The 21,027-nt window shown below is 32.7% G+C and overlaps 1 protein-coding gene across 36 annotated transcripts in view; it reads left to right on the forward strand.

Annotated features, from left to right (window-relative positions):
* Positions 1-21,027, forward strand: part of LOC127876067 (PHD finger protein rhinoceros-like) — an 88,548-nt gene that overhangs the window by 59,429 nt on the left and 8,092 nt on the right. For 33 of the 36 annotated variants that reach the window (XR_008047631.1, XM_052420962.1, XM_052420963.1 and 30 more), the window contains 3 exons: positions 901-1,003; positions 7,755-7,814; positions 17,853-17,993. Coding sequence is in view for 35 of the 36 variants with exons in the window: in XM_052420962.1 (XP_052276922.1) it covers positions 901-1,003; positions 7,755-7,814; positions 17,853-17,993 (304 nt within the window). In the remaining variant the exon portion in view is untranslated. Of the gene's footprint in view, positions 1-900; positions 1,004-7,740; positions 7,815-17,852; positions 17,994-21,027 lie in introns of those variants that run through there. The other 3 variants (XM_052420964.1, XM_052420965.1, XM_052420957.1) reach the window with 3 other exon arrangements.

Genomic DNA, 21,027 nt, shown 5'->3' on the forward strand with positions numbered 1-21,027 from the left:
TAGAATACCTTTTCTAGGAGTGTAAACATATTCAATCTCTATGGAATCAATAGACAACTTTTCTAGAGAAACAACAATTAAATGTTAAACTTCTCTCTTCAACATCAGTTTAGGGATAAATACCTTCAAAATACTAGTGGTTAATAACGTTGTGAATTACATAATTATATTAATGAAATATTTTATATTCAGCATGAAATACAGAAAACAAATACCTACAATGAACTGTTTTATCAATTATTTAAAACTGAAGATTCAAATTGAAAAAGAAATAGCCCTATATAAGATACACTTCATATATTTGAACAAACATGGAAGCACGTTAAACTTTCATAAACAAGTCCAGTATGCTTTGTACCCCTTTAATGAAATTCATCCTTATTCATAACTATAATGTGCTGTTTTTCTTATTTTTGAAACACTTATCACAAACGATCAAACAAAAAATACATATTAACCTTTTTTGAATTTAAAGGAAACCACACGGTCAAAAAGGTATATATTAGCATACCTTGTATAACATGTTTGAACATTATTGCTGCTACATGGTTTCACTTTGTTTTGTGATCATATACATGTATAAATTGTATGTCTAATAATAAATATATATAAAAAAACTATTGCTTTTCCAATTTAGGTACTTTAGTGTAAAAAATATGTATTGAGTTAACATTAAAAACATGTTTTTAAAACTCTCCCATTAATTGTGATGTAGTGGGAAAATGACTTTTTAAGATAAAAATTGTAACACATACTTTCGATTTAATGTTCGTTTTATCACATACGTCAATGTGTATAATTCTTATGATGCTGTTCATAAAATTTTATACGTTAAATGGCACGTGAAAATCCAATCATAACTAAAATATTGAATGCTTATAAAATATGGTCATTTTTCAGGCTGAAGTATTATATCTGTGGCGCCAACCGGAACCGGATATTCAAGGTCGCAATCAGCGACCCGCGCAACAAGAAGAGGAATTGAGTCGTCGAAGACAGGCTGGTAAGCGGAAATATGAAATATGTGTTTTAAAGAAGATGATTTGTTCATTAGTCCCACTATAACACCTTCATTATTATCCGTAACTTGCTTATCTTACAATGTTATAACTACTGTATAAAAAAGACCAAAATGCGATATTTTTTAAGTGATTTTTTTTAATATTACGGTTTATTGCTTGGTACATATAGATAATAAGTGACATTCAGTTACTTGATATAGGCCTAATAAGCTCAGGAAGGGCTATTTTCGTTTTTTATTCTTATTTCCAAGAAAGTTTTCCAAGAATGTGTTTTGTAGTCTAACACAATTATAATAATGTTATATTTAAACATAATTGTATAATGCTAAAACATTTAAAAAGTAGGACAATGAAGTATAAAAACGAAAATCACTAACACAAAAAAACAATTATCACAAAAAAACTCCCTTTTTTATCATTAAACGTTCAGAAATGTTGATAATACCTTTCATTGTTTCCTAACCAATATTAATGTATGTTCAATTTAAATATTGGTTGACATTCTTTTATCACTCTCCCACTAAACTATAGGTTTCTGGAAACATTTGTTTTTATTGCAATACTCTACCAGTTTTGTATAATTTTCTTGAATTTTAAATTGATAAATTATATTGTTTTTAACTATTATGTGGTTAAAATATTCTTCGTCAGAATACTCTGTGTGATTTGTCATAGCTCAGTGTTGTGTTGTTTGTTTTTCTTGTCCAGTTACCGAGTTAATTTACCGAGTTCTTCATCTGATACAACACTCCTTAAAAGATGTTGTGCCAGAAAAATAGGAATGCTCTATTTAGCAAGTTCCTTATTCCTCTGATTTCTTTCAGATTTCGATTTAATTTCCAGTCGGTTAATATTAAGGCATTTGCCTGTTGATGATATAATCTGGAGAAATTTAATTGCTGGCATTATTTTTTTATGAATATTTTCAATGAGTGTCTCCTAATTGTTCTTTATATATACAATGTAACTAATATTTTTAAAATAAAGAAATGATATGTTCTGGTCTCTTAAATTGAAGAATTTATTAAATTTCACATTTATATTGCATATCTGTGGGAAGTTTTATTTAATTAAATGTTATATAAAATTTTGTTTTTATTCTTAAACTAAAAACGAAACAATCAATGCTTTTAATGATTAAAATGTGATTTCAAATGATGTCTTCGAGACAAAAGTAACATGTGTCTAGATGAGATTCTAAAAATCCCAACTAAATGATACGAAGAAGAAATATCTTACATATGGTAGATTCATTGTGGTTACAGGGAAAATCCTTAAAATGAGCAATATCTCTTTATCCCACGATTTTCAGAGTTGTCTTCAATAACCTTGTAAAATCTTTATATTGTTTAGTTTTGAGTTCATGGAGTCTTTACAAGTAAACAACTGGTATTTGTTTTATAAATCTTTGTTTATTGTATTCATCACAATTTTTAAATAAAGCAACACTTTAAATAACACCCAAAGACAACATAGTGGCTTGTTCAAAATTGGAAATACGTCAACCACCTTTGTAAAGAGCTGTACCATGTTATTTTAGAGAAAATTATATGCTACTTTCAACTGTAATTGTTAATTATTTCACGTAGGTGGGTTAAATATGATAGATACCGGTATGTATTCTTTTGAAAAATACATGCAAAAACATGGCTTAACAGATTAGTGTCAGACAAAGTAAATTAGTTATTCACTAGTAAAATCATAATTAGCTTATAAAAATATCTTAAACTCTAACATTGTCGCAGAAAATTATTTTTACACTTGGAAATGAAATTTTGGCTTGATGTCTTGAAAACTGTATTTTGTTTATTAAAAAGCAGCTAATAATAAACTCTAATGATTTTCTGTATATGTCTCTATTTTATAACTATAATATTACAATTAACAATAGCGATATTTAGATTTAAAGTCTATATAAAAGAGGTATTAATTTTGTGAGTGATATCATGATTGAAAGAAATTGTTTTATTCCAAAGGAATCTTTGGATAAACATTGCGAAACAAAGTAATTTCCGATGTTACCACGGATTAATTAACATAATAAATAGATAAACCGAACATTCGAAATTTTGAAGACATGCCAACTTTTGCCAAAACAAACTTAATGTCTTATATTACCAAATAACATTAAGAAAATTGTAACAAGCCCTAAAGAAGAGAATTATATTATACAAGTTTAATTCAAAAGAGTTACATTATAGTTTTTTGTTATCAAATGGAACTCCGAATTCCTTTAATATTGACTTGAAAAATGTGCATGTACCTTTGTTCAACCTTACTAAGGAAATATAGATCAATTGGGTCAATTGCTGAATAGTTCACATAATCGTGGGAACAAAATCCAATACGTTCATAATGACAACTTTTGACATTAATATATGTTATATATTTTGTAATAATGAAGTAGAAAATACTATGTCACTTATTCTGGTAATTTCCATTTGCCCCCACAATTTTTAAATATGTTGTTGTGATTATTTAAAGTAGTACACACATTATAAAGAATAATGTAACACTGGCAGCTCCAAAATCTGGGGCAGAATCCCAACAACGGCACTGACAGTTACAAGTTTATTGAGTGGATATACAATAAATATATGAGCGTCGAAACTGATCTGTTACTGACCGTCCTGAAAATATACAAATTTTCAATACACATATTTAATAATAAGGTTACAAGTTATAGGTGGTTACCGTGGTAACCATACTTAATAATTATACATGCACATCAAACTCATATTCATCTTTAAAACATAATGGTATGCTGTGTGGTGGTTCCAATCAACATATTACCATACAAATGGCATAGTTAGATAACATATTTATTATTTTAAAACATCGGTATCCTTAAAACAACACAGTGATAATAACAATATTTTTTATACATCGTTACTTTGACAAACTGCACATATTACTTACGGAGTAAGAGCTACTCTCGACCTGGTCTCTGTCAGCCTTTGGGAAGTTAGCACTGTGACTGCTGTAATATTAATATTTCAAGGTGAAAGTGATGTGCAACAACCAATAGAAGCGAGTTGGGCCATAAATGCAGGAAATACACAGGAACAGATACCTTTACACAAAGATGACCATACCTGTCACTAAGATGTTATAAAAAATGAAAGATTCCTATTGATATTCAAGCCTTTAATCTCGAAATATAAAACCAAGCATCATAAACCGGAACTTCTGTGTGTCGAACTAGTCACAACCGATACACCACCTTACATACAAGAAATTGGTTACACAACACTAATTTTATAGACCTGTTACATTCTCCCCCTCTCCCCAAATTAAGTCGTCACGACTTGAACCTATGCTCACAAGTGTTAAACACAGAAACAACACCGATACCAAACTAGTAGTATTTCTACTTATCACAGTACAATTTTTACTTCTAATAAGTAATCAATTACTTACTACTCTAACCATGTCACTGTTATTGCATTGTTATTTTTATGATTATGTACCACATTTCCTCATAATAATGTCTAGTATTTACAGTATTTACTGTCGCTGGTTTGTTTCCAAAGAGCAAGCTAATCTGCAATAAAGACAAATGCAAAATTAATTAAAGACAACATATAAATTCACTAAAAAATATTTTAAAAACAAATAAAAATACAATTATCCGGTTATGTTGCTCTCCCCTCTCTTGACAATTGCTGAAACCAAACTGGTTTCTTTCTTAGGGTTCCATAGATGGACATAGATCAGATGCAGCTTCTATTTGGTCTTCTACTTGATTTTCATTAACTAAATTAACTTTTTGTTCTCCTTCTTGTCCATCAGCATCAATGTCCTCTTGTTCTACTTCTTCCATTTCTGTAGATACAGAAAACGTAGTCGCTCTTATCTCTTTGCGTTCTTGATCTGTATATGAACTGCCAAATTAATATATGAAATTCAAATGAACTTCTTAGTACTGTGTGTAATGCTTGAATGTATGTACTATTCTATAAAGGAAATGCAATTTTAATAATTCTATATATTTTCCCTGCACTCATTGATTGGAGACTATAAGGAATAAGACAAATTCGGATATTGCAATGGTTTCTCTGAGGTGTGTCCATAGTAATTCTATTTATTTTACGATAATTTATACTATATGTAAGTATGTAACATTATTATGTTATTGATAGTAAAGAAAAAAATCCCAAGCTCCAAAGGGGGATTGAATAAGTGTCTTCCGATCGATAACCAGAACCTCTAACCACGTCGCTAAAGACCTAGCCTAACAGCAAGGCCGTTGGAAGTGATCTTTTTTTACAATAGAATATGTTATTTACAACACTGTATTAACAGTTTAAGTGGGTCGCGAAAGTATATGACAATATCAAAATAATTCTTGACTTGCAGATTGGTATTTCCTCCTTCCGAACAAGATGTCGAAGGCGATATATACGTATGATACCTGGATTAAATTTATTTTAGTATGCTACTATCTCAAAGGAACTGTTCTTGTATGTTCGTTATATTAAAAAAATACATATCGTTACGACTCAAAACCTGTTTAAAATGAACTAAACTTTACCCTGAATAGTTTGATAAAGTATGCGATAAAGCATGGGCCTATTTTGATTAAGCAACATATTTATATAGATGACTAGAAATCAACATATTTAAGTTACAAAATATAAAATCAAAACTATAAAAACATGTCAATAATTTTCGTAATTTTGATTAACATAAACAAATAGAATTCGGATTTTGAAACATCACTTTTGTTACATTTAAAAGTAATACACATACAACTAATCACTTATTCAGACGTACTTTGTACATTTTTTGTCTTTTTTACGTGATCTAATATTTAATCTATTAAGGAAATGGAATGCATAATGTGGAGTAAGTGATTTACAGGGACTGTTTTGCAGAGAAAGACGTCAGCGAGGGCGAAGACAAGCGGAGGCTGCTTAACCGTAGCTCAGCCGACACTGAATAATAATTTATAATATAAATAAGGTTTTCCACATCTTTCTTGCTGGCTTCTGACAGTTGAAAGAAAGCGTTCATAACAACATGAAGTATACAATATATTGAGAATATGCATACGTGTGTATGGTTACGTGAAAAACATTGCCAAACACTCATGTATCATTAAGCTTGAACGTTAAGTTGCATTTACGACAAACATGTTAATTATGGAAATTGCCTACAATAACGTAACATTTTGTTATGAAACAGGTCGACTTTTGTTTCGTTTTTCGCATTATTTTATTTCATTAATTAGATCTAGTACTCTGACCGCTGTTATGTATGATCTTAGAGATTCCGATAATGGGGTTTACTTTCATTATGCAAAATGATCTAAAAAAATCACCACTATGCAAGATATTCTGACAACAAAAATATATACATTGATCCGTAAAATAACTTATCCTCCCAAAAGCGAAAAAAGTATTACATACGAGTCGCCACACTTCAGTGCGACGCCAATAAATTTATTTCGATGATAGCATACATACACACAATACATTAAAACAACATGTACATAAAACAATATGAAGTAAAAAAAAACAATCATTATTGAAAAGTACCTGCATATAATGCACTATGGCATGCACACCAGCGCCAAGGATTACAAAAAAGAGCAATATCCCTTATCCCAATATTTCCATTGTGGCCCATGTTGTTGATTGCAGGACATAGAGAGGCTACAGTAATAAATAAATACTAAATACTGTATTAAAACTAATCAATACATGAACTAAAATACTGAGATTCAGATCAATGAACACAACATTAATAAAACATTGTAGCTTTGCAGACATGTGCTTTCAAAGTATAATTGAGTATCACCTTAAAGCAGAAAACATCAAACGTATCAATTATGATCAATTTTATAACAGATTTAAATTTGGATAGATTAAAAATGTAAAGGCTACTACAACAAACATCAATTGAAATAATCAATATCAAAATAACTCTTGACTTGCAGATTGGTATATCCTACTTCTGGACAAGATGTTTATTTCTTGAAATAACAACTGTATGCCCCTATTCTTGTTAAAATTTCTCATTATCTAAGATCTACTTTCCTACCAAGTACATATGTGACAAGATATTTTTTATTTGAATGTCACACATTCAGTGATATGTTAGACTTCTAACAAACTTGCAAAAAAAGACAAATAACGCATGTTCACAACACATACGATATTATTGTAGTTGTCACTTTTTGTGAATTCTGTCGTTCGACACGCGAATATACCTAAACAAACGTTGCGACCAAAGTCGATATTTTCACATGAGTCCTGGATTAAATTTATTTTAGTATGCTACTATCTCAAATGAACTGTTCTTGCATGTTCGTAATATTAAAAAAAACACATATCGTTACGACTTAAAACCTGTTTAAAATGAACTAAACTGTACCCTAAATAGTTTGATAAAGTATGAGATAAGGCATGGAACTATTTTGATTAAGCAAAATAGGTATATAGATAACTAGAAATTAACATATTTAAGTTACAAAATATAAAATCAAAACTATAAAAACATGTCAATTATTTTCGTAATTTTGATTAACATAAAATTATATAGAATTCGGATTTTGAAACACACTCATCACTCTTATTATATTGATAAGTAATACACAAACAACTAATCACTTATTCAGACATACTTTGTACATTTTTGTCTTTTTTACGTGATCTAATATTTATTTAATCTACTAAGGAAATGGAATGCATAATGTGGAGTAAGTGATTTACAGGGACTGTTTTGCAGAGAAAGACGTCACCGAGGGCGAAGAGAAGTGGAGGCTGCTTAACCGTAGCTTAAAGCTAGGTGAGCCGATACTGAATAATACTTAATAATATAAATAAGGTTTGCTACGTCTTTCGAAAATACGCATTTTTATAGTGTAAATGGTCCCAAACATGCGCACGCCATTTGTTTGCATTTAATTGTTCAATAGCATGACTCATAGGAACGACGTGGGGCAACTTTTGATATAATCTTTTATGGCAGTGTTATTCTTGCTGGCTTCTGACAGTTGAACGAAAGCGTTCATTACAAAATGCAGTATAAAATATATTGAGAATATGCACGCATGTGTATGGTTAAGTGAAAAACATTGCCAAACACTCGTTTATCATTAAGATTGAACGTTAAATTGCATTTATTACATACATGTGTTGCAGACATTTTACGCTTGAATTGATTCATATATTCAACTATGTTTAAGTTGTTCACAAGATAAAACAACCATATCGGTATTTTGGCGTTTTGCGTTTGTTTGTTGTTTGTATTGGTAAGAAATCGAGTAACATATTAACAGTAGTATTGTAACATAATTCGAAGGGATGACAATGCATACACAAGTCCGATAAAGTATTCATTTAGATTTTATTCTGCTAATAAACAAGTCCTCAAAATATTCTAATAAATAAAATACATTCAGTAACTTTCGAGATCGTAAAATATTAAAGTCCAATAATTAAAATTACGGCGGCAGCCAGACTCTTACGGGCCTGCCCTGCGATTCACAATTAAATGAATCCGATGTATATAATAGCTGAATCTCCTTAAACAAATTTGACTCTCTGTTTATACTAAATGGTTGCCCTTGGATCGGGTATCTACGACAAACATGTTGATCATGGAAATTACCTACAATATCGTAACATTTTGTTATGAAATGGGTCCACTTTTGTTTGGTTGTTCGCGTTATTTTATGTCCTTTATTAGATATAGTACTCTCACCGCTGTTATGTATGATCTTTGAGATTCCGACAATGGGGTTTAATGTCATTGTGCAAAATTATCTTACATTGAAGTCTATTATACAACACTGATTTAGATTTGAACGATTCGTCGCAGATGTCGACCAATTTTAATCAATGTGTTACGTTACAGTATAACTTTCATACATTGCGTCAACGATTGTGACTACAGATTCATTGTAAATATTTGGTTAACCGTACCAGAATACACGTTGCCCGTCAGTAAGAAGCCGTGAAAATAAATATAACAATTCAAATTTAATTCTATTAAAACGGAAATAATGTTTTCCCATGAACTGCTCTACTTAGTTAAATTATATTTATAATATATGTGTAACTTTATTATTTTTAACAATTAAAATCTTTCGTATACTGATCGATATTCTGAATGTATGGAGTTAAAACCATTCGACACATAGTAAGAGCGAAAATAAACCATCTTATTTCGTTCTTTCAAAACAGATAAAACTTTGATAACTGAAAAACTAGAATAAATGTTAAGAAGAATATGTATTTGCAAATAAACGAAAGAAATGTTTGATACAATTTCACAAGATTGGTTGCCTTACTACAGAAAACTCCTTTATATAAACGAGACATGTACTTAGTTTGGAAATTCATATCAGCATGCACTCATACACATGAATTGGGTTCTACAACAATAGATGGATAAACTTATTTCGGAGATAGCATACATACACACAAAACATTAAAACACCATGTACATAAAACAATACGAAGTAAACAAACAATCATTATTGAAAAGTACATGCATAGAATGCACTATGGCATGCACACCAGCATCAAGGATTACACAAAAAAGAGCAATAGCCACTATCCCAATATTCCATTGTGGTCCATATTGTTGATGGCACGACATAGAGAGGCACTAGCCATAAATAAATACTATATACATAATAATAAATACATGAAATATAATACTGAGATTCAGATCAATGAACACAACATTAATATCACATGGTAGCTTTGCAGACATGTGATATCAATGTATAATTGAGTATCACCTTGAAGCAGAAAACATCAAGCGTATCAATTATGATCAATTATATCGCATATTAAATTTGGATGGAAATTTAAAGTTACTACAACAAACATCAATTAAAAAGTCACATTAAGTATGCATGTATTATTAAGCCAAACTGATAAGACATTGGGTAAACGAAAAAATTTATCAGCAAAGCATAGTAACTTAAGATAGATTAAACTACTCTATTTAAAAGATGTTGTTTTATAGCAGAATTGAAACTAGACAATACAGTCATCTGGGTTATAAACGATGATTTTATTCCACAATGTATAATCCAAGATACTGAAGGACTTCTTCCCATTTCCTTTAACCTTTGGTACAGAGAAAGCACTTTTATATCTTAATCTGGTAAAAAAACTGGTCTGACAAGTAATCAGGAGACCATTTATGATCTTTAAGACATGGGAAAGCATTATTTTCTCGGCACGTTCGTCAACTGGCAACAACTGCAAAGAAGTATAATGTTTCGGGCTAATATGAGTTTTAGAATCAAGAATGAGCACAAAACGGATCAATTACTTTCGGGTCACCTGAAATGTAGTCTTCTTAAACTGAGTAAGACCATTGTACCATATAGAACAATCATATTCAAAATGACACTGGGTTAAGGACATCACAAGAAGTTTCTTGGTATGCTGGGTTAAATATTTGCTTTTACGATATAAAAACTTTTACCTAGAGTTAGATTTCTTTACAACAGACTGAGCCATATTGACAAATGATAAAATCTGGTCAATACTGGCCCCAAGATACTTGACCGCAGTTGTATGTTCTACAACCGTTGTTAAGTATTTGCAACGTCAACGCTATGTGCCGCATTTATGTATGCTTACTTTGACGTCATCATCATAATTGTTATTTATCAGACGTTATTAAAGGATCGAACCTAACAGACGTGTTGTATTGTATATAAGCGAAGTATTACTACCACATTAAAATTGTTGCCGTGACAAAACGATAAAATGAATCTTCTGAAATTACATTACAACTCCGAGGAGTTATTCAGCGTCATTTGCAGAATTTTGAAGATTCGAAATCAATTTCGACGCTTATAGAGTTTTCTACTATTCTTGAAGCTTTGGAGATGAAAATTAAGATTTTAGAATTATTAAATGAGAAGATCTTCTCTCAAACAGATTTAGACGGTATTCAAGAAGAGATGCTAACGACGGAACAATACACGATTGACATGGAAATCAAATTTCGGAAATTAAAAGCCTTCCTGGAACAACAGACTCAGCCCAAAGTACAAGCACCACCGCCGCTATCGCTACGAGAAACAGCATCGATTCAAGCGAATAACCCACAAGCGGAGCAGCCTCGTCCGTGGTTAAGTCAGCCAACGGAGCAGCTTCGTCCATGGTTCAGTCAGTCACTTTCCGCTGGGACTCAGATCAACGCGAACGCTCTTCCGGCGACCAGCAATATCACATGTAATGACGTACATTCGAATCAACTTCCCAAAAAAACATTGCCTTCATTTGACGGAGACATACTGAAATGGCAGACGTTTTGGGATTGCTTTGCATCAACGAATCATTTAAACACTAACCTTACGGACGTTTTAAAGTTTGCATATCTTCAATCTCATCTTGAGAGACTTGCTGCACGTACAATTGAAGGATTTGCGTTGACGAACGCCAACTATTCAAGCGCTATAAGCCTGCTACAGGAGCGATTCGGTAGTCCGCACCGCATTGTACACGCCACCATGCACGCTCTGATCCAGTAACTGGCTCCTTGCAACACGTTGAATAGCATGCGCAACTTTCATGACAAAATGGAAACTTACATACGAGGCCTCGAGTCACTAGGTCAGCATCAAGACGGATACGGAAGTCTATTGGAACCGGTCATTTTAGATAAGATGCCGTCGGAAGTAAGACAGAGTCTTGCTATAGAACATGGAGATTTAAACTGGCAATTGGGAGATCTACGACACGCATTGAATCGAGAACTCAATGTTATGGAGGCCGGAAGAGCGTGTAATATACCGGAAATGACGGAGTTTGTCAGCACAGCATCATTTTACGCTGGGTCAAACCCGAATGATCAACGCAAAAAACATCAAACAGTAAGTCAAACTTCGATTTCGTATGATGTGAAATGTGTGTTCTGCGGTAGAAATCATAAACATAAGGACTGTGTGAGTGTTCCTTACATGAAATCAAGATATGAACAAGTGAAACAGAAGCGACTCTGTTTTAACTGTCTCGCACTACATCAAGTTTCTAAGTGCACATCTCGAAAACGCTGTTAAGTGTGAAAGACAAAACACCATACGAGTATATGAAATAACTTGAATAACAGGAAACGCAGGCAAGAACCGGAAGTGTTGCCAACCAGACCGGAAACAGCTGTTCTTCATTCATCAACACAGAGACATAAACATGGCGTTCTTTTGAAGACAGCAATTAGTTCTGTCTACTGTGGTCAGATACACACCGACGCATGCATACTGTTCGATGAAAGAGCACAGAATTTGTTCATCACCGAAGCGCTTGTGTGTGAACTTGAAGTGAAGCGAAATGGAACGTAGGCCATTCAACTGGCAGCCTTCGGCGACAAGAAAGATCGGATTTTGCACTTGGAGACAGCTACAAACGATCTGATCTCTGACCGGAAGGAGCGTATACCGATCAATGTGCTGATTATTCCAACGATAGCTACCCCGAGCAGCACGCGTCTCCAACACACTGCTGCACGTTTGCCCTATCTCAGGAAGTTGAAACTTGACCATCCAGTAACTGAACGTGAAAATGTCCACATCTCATTGCTGATAGGCGCTGACCACTACTGGGACATTATCGAAGACGAGGTAATACGCGGAAAGAGGCTTACGGCAGTGAAGTCGAAAATAGGATACCTGTTATCTGGACCAGTCGGAGCAGACGAAACAAGTTCGAATCACGTTCTTCACTTGAACGATTTTGGTCCTTAGAAAGCCTGGGGATCATTCCACCAGAAGATGAGCCAGAGAAACGAGACCGCTTGAATTCATATCAACAGACGTCAATCGAATACTCTGATAACCAATACACGGCATCTCTACCGTGGAAAAATGACCATGAGCCGTTTCCATCAAACTACCACGTTGCTAAAGGAAGAACGGAGAGTACGATTCGACATACTCGGCAAACGCTGGGAACCGGAAGAAGATATCACGTCATTCATACATCGTGAAATACTAACTTTGCACAAGTTGTGATGCAGTTACACGACGAATGTCCCCTCAGCCAGGGAAAACTAGAAGTCGAACAGGAGCTAATCACCGCAAGAGACGGTCTAGCACGAGCTGCGCATGTCCGAACCACCCGGGGAGTCACGACAAGGCCTATTGTGAAGCTCTATCCGTTGGAGGTCACTAGTGACAATGAACATTAAATATGCATCGATGCTAGACAAACTATGTATATTATTGACATAATTTAATTTTGGGTGAATTCTGTTCGAGGCCCCCAGAATGTTAAGTATTTGCGACGTCAACGCTCTTTGCCGCATTTATGTATGTTTTACTTTGACGTCATCATCATAATTGTTGTTTATCAGACGTTATTAAACAATCGAACCAAACAGACGTGTTGTATTGTACATAAGCGAAGTACCACTACCACATTAAAATACTGGCCATAAGATACTTGACCGCAGTTGTATGTTCTATAACCGTGTCATTACAAATAATATTTTACTTTGGATTTGACCTAAGCTTATGTTTGGTACCAAAGAGAATTGATTCAGTTTTACCAAGGTGAAGAGATAACTTGTTGTCAATTAACCAATGGCTCACTTCATTAAGATCCTGAGAAAGGGCTTTATCTATTTTACACTTGTCTTGACCTGAAACTAAGATGCCAGAATCATCAGCATAAAGTTAAAGTTTATTCTTTGTTGCTTACGACATATTATTGACATAGATCAAGAAAAGGAGAGGACCGAGAATAAAACCTTGAGGCACCCTACATGTAATTTTGGCCATAGTAGATTTAGTACCTGATACATCAACAAGTTGTTGTCTATCAGAGAAGTAGGATGAAAACCAATTCAGAATGTCATCCCCAAGACCCAGGGCTTTAAGTTTCATGAGAAGGATAGAGTGATATACAGTGTCAAAAGCTTTCTGTAGATCTAATAGAATCATACCCACTAGATTACCTTTGTCCATTTCTAGACGGATGAAATCTGTCAAGTGAATTAAATAAGTGTCGATGGAAAACCCACATCTAAAACCTGATTGGAATTTAAAGGCCAATTCATTACAAGTGATACATGACTCAACTTAGTCATAGACAACTCTTTAAAAAAAAATAATACAGAGGATAGATACTGGTCTATAGTTACCAACAGCAGTTTTATCATCTGTCTTGAAAAGGGGGACAAGTCTGGCAGATTTCATATCATCAGGCACAGTACCTTGGATAAGTGATAAGTTAATGATATGGGCTAAGGGACTGGCATTATTAGGGCACCATCTTTTATAAACCGAGACGGAATACCATCAATACCTGTTGATTTGTTTACCCCTAACTGTGAAATATATTTTAATACTTTGTTCTTAGAAACAAGAGAAAATGGAAAAATGTTTGGTACTACCTTTTTGGCATACAATGATGTACCAAAATCCTTTCCAAATTTACATATACTGGTTTGGAGCAATTTTTCAACAAGTTTTGATGCTACACTTGTATTAAAACAATTGAACGTTTCAGCTACAGTATTCTTATCAAAACATGTATCATTGTCAACCTTTAGACCAATGTTTGATCTTCATGAACTTTTTTTGGAAGGTAAACCAAGATTTTTAACAATTTTCACAGAGACTTAGACTCATTATTTTGCTCAAGAGACTCAGTAAAGAAGCTCTTCTTGGATATTTCAATAAGGGACTGTACCTTATTTCTCAATTGACTGAAAGAGGTTAAGTTATTTACAGTTTTATTTTTCACGTACAAATTAAAAGCAGTATTACGTTTATTAATAGCTTCAAGAATATCTTAATTAATCCAGCGTTCAGTTCTCTGCTTAATTCGTACCTCTTTAACAGGAGCAATATAATTAATAACAGACAACAATAAGTTTTTTTTTCAAATTAAACCAAGCCTCAGACACATTATCACATAACATAACTCCAGTCAGTAGCTTAAGGGTAAGCTTGTAGATCATCCTTGTTATCTTTTGCAAAGAACGAATGGTTACAGTATCATGATTGTAAATAAATGATTTATTTACTGAACTTTTCTGGTACAATACATTAAAGAATGATCACTAATACATGTATCAACAACACCGGATTGAGAAATCTTTTCCTAATCAGACACTAAAATAAGATCAATGGTGGTAGCTGCAGTGTTACAGACCCTAGTAAAGTCACAAATAAGTTGTTTAAAATGAAAGTCACCTAAGATTACAGTTTCGTGTCCAGCTATGGTTGTAGACGTTGATGTAAAAAACATTGTCCAGAAGTGTGTAAAAGTTCGATTGTTATGGAGGCCGATAAATGACGCCACATAAAATAGGTTTGGTCTTTGGCAGGAGTAGATCTATCCAAGTAGCTTCAATGTCTGAATGGTCTAAATCAGAACGTTGGTGAAAAGCAATATATGTGTGTATATACATACAGACACCGCCACCATGACGATTACGATCCTTGTGCAGAACGTTATAATTTGGGATAGAGATTTCAGAATCAAAATCAGATTCGTCCAGCCACGTTTCAGTAAGTTTAAAAACAAGCGAATCTGATCTTCTGTGCGAGCATAAGTATTTCATCAATTTTTGGTAGAACACCCTCTTGCACATATGTATAAAATGCAAAATGTTTGTTAAAAACACTTAATTCATTGGTGTTTACACTAATGAAAGAGAAAGGGTGTCAGGTCCTGGACACGGATAAACATCTCCATATAATAATTTACAAAGAGGAAGGAAACTATTCATCTGTTGATAGAACACCATGAATGTTCACTTTTCTTGCTTATGTCAGTGTTAGTATTGACGAAATTATAACAATAAGCTAATTCTCCAAATGGGATGGCAGAAACAGTGGAAATATCCGAAATTAATAACGAATCCGAAAACTGGTACACTATTGAAAGTTGATTTCCATGTCGATCTAATAAACGTACTAGATAAATTACCAGCAGTATAAACATCTTCAGAAGTTCCATATTACACATCAGTAGTTTTCATCAGATATGATAATGATATAAAAGTCAAAATATAAAGTGTAAATAAACTTCAAAAAAGTGCCTCACTAAGTCAGAAAGCACTACCGTTCATTAGGGGTTAACGTGTCGGTATCGGCGTTGACATGCTTGTTACGACTATTACTTAAGTTAACATTTGATTGATAGTTCTCTGTTCAGATTTTTAGTAAATTGTATGAAGCATTTATGTGCCTTAATTGTATGACGGTTTAAGGTTGCGGGAAAAGAAGGTTGACCTTTTTAATCGTATATACCCGATTCTTTTATAAAACAAAATGTTTGATACAATAGGTACTGACTGCTGTCAGCATTTATATATGTCTTTGCCTAGACCCATCAATAGAACATGTACCATCAATGGAATTATGAGGAATGCGAATCTGTAACTGTGTTAAGCAGTCAACAGTTTTACATGAACACACAACATCAGCCATTATTCAAGATCTCAGTAGTTTTGTTCTTTGATTGAGCTTTCCAAATTTCAATAAAAGAGAAGTTAGTGTTTGTTAGAACATTACAATCATCATTATTATTTACACAAGCAATCATTCAGCTTTTAACTGAATTTTCAATTTAGAGTTAGTGGAAGAACAAATAAGTGTGTCATATACTATGCGATAAGTATGATCATATTAAAGAGGTTCAAATACAATTTGATTTGTAATATTCCATAAAAATTTCAATAAATGCTAGATAAAAAAGAACCTTCAAAAAGAGTCTAGGAACATATACATAAACTTATCCTCAACTTTTGGAAAATATAACGTTTAAGTGAACAAAATGACTGACAGCTTTTTTATTCTCCACGAAGTTAAATGTATTTAACGTCAAAACGTACGTCCATACGCTTGTCTTAACTAATCATATTAAAAGATTGTTTCGATGTCGCTCTAACGTAAATAGCTGAATCAGCTTCATTTGAATAGTATTTTGTTCAAACTTTAACAGTTGAACTCCCGTTAATCCCAGTGTTTATAATAAAAGCAAGCGGAGGCAGCTATACCAATGGTGGCTCGTTGTGTCTGAACCATGTTGATGTCAGAAACGTCTGACTGTTTTTCAAACCACACGCAAAGTAAATGAATTTTGAAGCAGTACACATGTCGAGTTATCATTTATGATGATATACGATATGGAGGCTCGCCGAAGAAAAAATCAATGTATGTTTGTGCGTAATAAATGACTTTTCCTTCATGAAAATGAATTTAAATTCCGTTTGTCAATCAATTTTGGTAACTTACTGTTGTGTGGTTTGTTAAAATTAGTAAAAATATCGTACATTGTACTTTTTTTAAATTTAAAACTAGTACGAGTCATAATAACACATTGTTCTAATGTTGAACAATAAACCCTATGTTTCCCTTTTTAGTGTGATGTTAGTTTTTGTATTAACTTCAGATGAGTTTTATATTTAAATATAAAATATAAAACATAATCTTATATATAATAGTATATATAAATATATAACTGTACTCGAGAAGCACGCAATAAGAGTGCATTGTTACGAAACTATAAATACTCACTAAGACTTATGGGCAACACTTATTTTTGTTTACTTAATCTATGTATGTATTATTCGTTTAACGCGTGAAACTTTGTCATTGTCTACATAGGTAAATAATAATGAGATATGTTTAGATGCGCGTTTTTTGTTTTTGACGAATTGTGAGATAAGTGTAATGTTCATCTAGCCTTCAAATCGAAGTAAAACCTTAAATATATTATATTGCATTGACCGTTCCAAGGCAGTGATCCTAGTTTGTATCAGTGTATGCTTGCATAGTTTGTATTATGTAACAACACAGATGGTAACAATATATACCTCTTAAATCTAAGCTTTATCTTACAGGCATTGGAATTGAAGAAATTGCTCCATACTTCGATAAATCAAAACAAATGCGTTTAAATGTTCTGGTAATAATGAAAGGCACAGCTACGGACTCGAACTGGAAATTATTCAGGCATGAATGGAATTCTTTGTCAGAGGATGGTAAGTAGTGAACGTGTTTTTGTAAACCGGAGCGTATTTGTCAAATGATTAAAATGTGCTAAAGGCATTGACGCTACATAAAAAGACAATACATTGTGTCACTAGTAACAATAAAAACGTACATGTTGATAAAAGGTTAAACGTTTTATTTACTTATAACATTAAACAAATCCGCTCTACCACAACTCTATGTCCAGAAACTATGGAAGGTAAAGAACGCCAATAATATTTATCACCAGAATTGTTGCACATGTTGAATATTTAGCTCATTTGTTTAACAGAGAATTTTTAAAATGTTTAAATACCACATTTTGATATCTGTTTTGTACAATTGTAAAGTGTTGTATGTTCCGATTCTACAAAATCGATCTGCAAATAAATCGATTATGAACATAGAGATATTATCATTCTAATTCGATCAATGTCCACCTTACACATGTGTTGACTTAATTCAACAGGTTTAAATATTTTAATACAAACATGTAACTTCTTGAACTACAGATCTGAAAATGAATATATCGCATATATATAATGTCTACATTTTAATATACCTAATATTGTAGTCATAATAATAAATAAAGTCGATGAAAAACTACATTAGCATTTTGAATATTTTCTAAGTTGTACGATCGGTGTTAGTAATCTGCTACAAGGTTCTCGAGCACTTGCTCGCTGTAAACAATTTACCTGGTAACAAAAGTTTTGACAATTTAACAAATAGAACAATATTTCATGTTTATTACTTGGTGCAGTGGTAATAAGATCTTGCAGCCCCCTTTCATGACTGGGGCTGTTTAGTATGTCCTTTAAGTATGTTCAGATATTCAGATTTCATATGAAATTGAGTCCATTTATTAATACAATTTTATATGTTTGTTGGTATTGTGAACCTCATAGAAAAAAAATTTGATTATGATTTGATTATTTGATTAAGTGTCAACTGGTTCTTTTATATGTTGGTAAAGCAAGATTTTCAAATTCATAAATTGATAGATTAAACTTTGTATATACTGCTGTACTTTATGAAGTTGATACTGAATTACTACTGTCTTGAACATTTAAGAATTGTATGCTTATTAAATTGTAATGTAATTATTTGTGAAGTGTTTATTTAGATACACTAAGGAAACCCATATGGTTATACAGGGCTTTGTTTCCTTCTTTAGCAAGGGCCTTATAAAGGCCCCTTCCCCCAAGAAAAAGACCTCTCCCCCTAAGAACATTTCTTTAAAATGATGCAATTTTCCCCAAAATTAAAGCTTACTTTGGGAATGTTCTTCCCCTTTTCAGTTTTTTTTTTCGAAAAACAATCCCCCAAAATTGGAAAGCCAGGCCCTTTTCCCAAATCAAAAAAAAAAAGCCATGGCATAATATTGGAAACTCAATTAACTTTAATAGACCACAAACAAGCATCATTGGGTTTATATTCTAATTAACATGCATGATTAGAGTTCATATGTATCTAATCAATATCGGTAATAGCATAAAAATAAAACACATACATATATACCTCTATTAATACATACACTTTGTATTAATTATGCCAAAATAAATAAAAAATGGTTTGTTTATATAGCTTGTCCAGAAAAAAAGCCTTCCGTAGTCCCTGTCTGTCACGGCAGTTGTTATATCAAACTTGCTGAATAACAACACCTTCTGTGTTGTTCGATGGTGTTCATGTACTTCTTACACAGCTTCGCACCTTAAAACCGGTACAAATCTTTTGACGAATCCTTTTAAAGTCTGAAAAACAACAGAAGAATAACACATGTTAAGTTATGTTACTTTCTTTGTCTTTTATTTATACAAAAGTGTGTACACAAATTTATGCAAAAAAAGAATCATGATATTAAATAAAGACAAGTGAATAGGCAGAAAATCTTATTTTTTATTAAAACATGTTTGTTAAAAAAATAATATATAAAACTTCAACTGTGTGGTTTATTTAATATATTCAGTTTGAAATAAATTAGTTTGAACAATACACAATTAATTCAGTATTCCATCATGTAAAAATTGGTCAATTTGATATATTGTCAGTACAAACTAAAACATATGTTCTAGAATCTTATAATAATGTTTTCAGATAAATTGCTGGATGTTATTCTAGTATACACTTGCCTTGGACATTTATCACGTTCATGCAGACACAAAGTCTTGGTGAACAGGACCATCATCATCATGCTTATCTGCTATGACAATTAGGCATATTTGAAGGATACCAACATGGAAACTAAAACAACACATTTATGTGTCAATTGTTGTCCTGAAATAAAAAACAAACTAATGAAATCTGCTACATGAAAATGTGTTATATCACCACACCCACTGGTTTAGTCAAAGTCTGCTGAAAACTCATGTAAAGGCAATTACTTAAGTGTGTATACACCGAATTTAATATAATTTTGGTAAAATATCCCTAGTTTCTGATACAAAAACATGTTTGATACATACTTTATTCCCCGAAGTAGACTATTTTCGTTATTGCACCAGAAGAATTAATGTTTACCTTTCACCGGTAGTCATCAGTTTGTTATCCATATATTTTATCCGGGATTAAAATTTTGTGTGACGTCATGTCAAAAAGGTTCCCGACCTGTAAGCGTAGCATTGGTTCCTGCATAAGACGAACAATAACTGTGTCGCTTCCAGCGTGTATAGATTACAGACTTTACAACTGTGCAAATGTAAACTTGTAAAATTGCAAGATGTTAATATACGCGTTGATCAATCTAGACGTGTTTAACGTGTTTACATGCTCACAGTGGAAATTGTCAGTTCTTTAAAGTAACTGTTCTAAATGTGCATACTTTAGCATACACCTTTGTAAAGAAGCGTTAGAAATGTGACACAGGTTTGTGCATTGTGTATGCAATTTCAAAAGACAAATGAATGTATATTTTTCATTTTGAACATTTAATTGTTGTATTCATTGAACAGTTTGATTTGGACAACGCACACGATGAACTGTTGAGATGTCTCCACCTTTTAAATTAACATTGTTGAAAATTGAAACATAAAATATCAAACCTTG

The sequence above is a fragment of the Dreissena polymorpha genome, chromosome 4 (assembly GCF_020536995.1).
Source record: "Dreissena polymorpha isolate Duluth1 chromosome 4, UMN_Dpol_1.0, whole genome shotgun sequence".
In the NCBI taxonomy this organism is placed as follows: Eukaryota; Metazoa; Mollusca; class Bivalvia; order Myida; family Dreissenidae; genus Dreissena; species Dreissena polymorpha.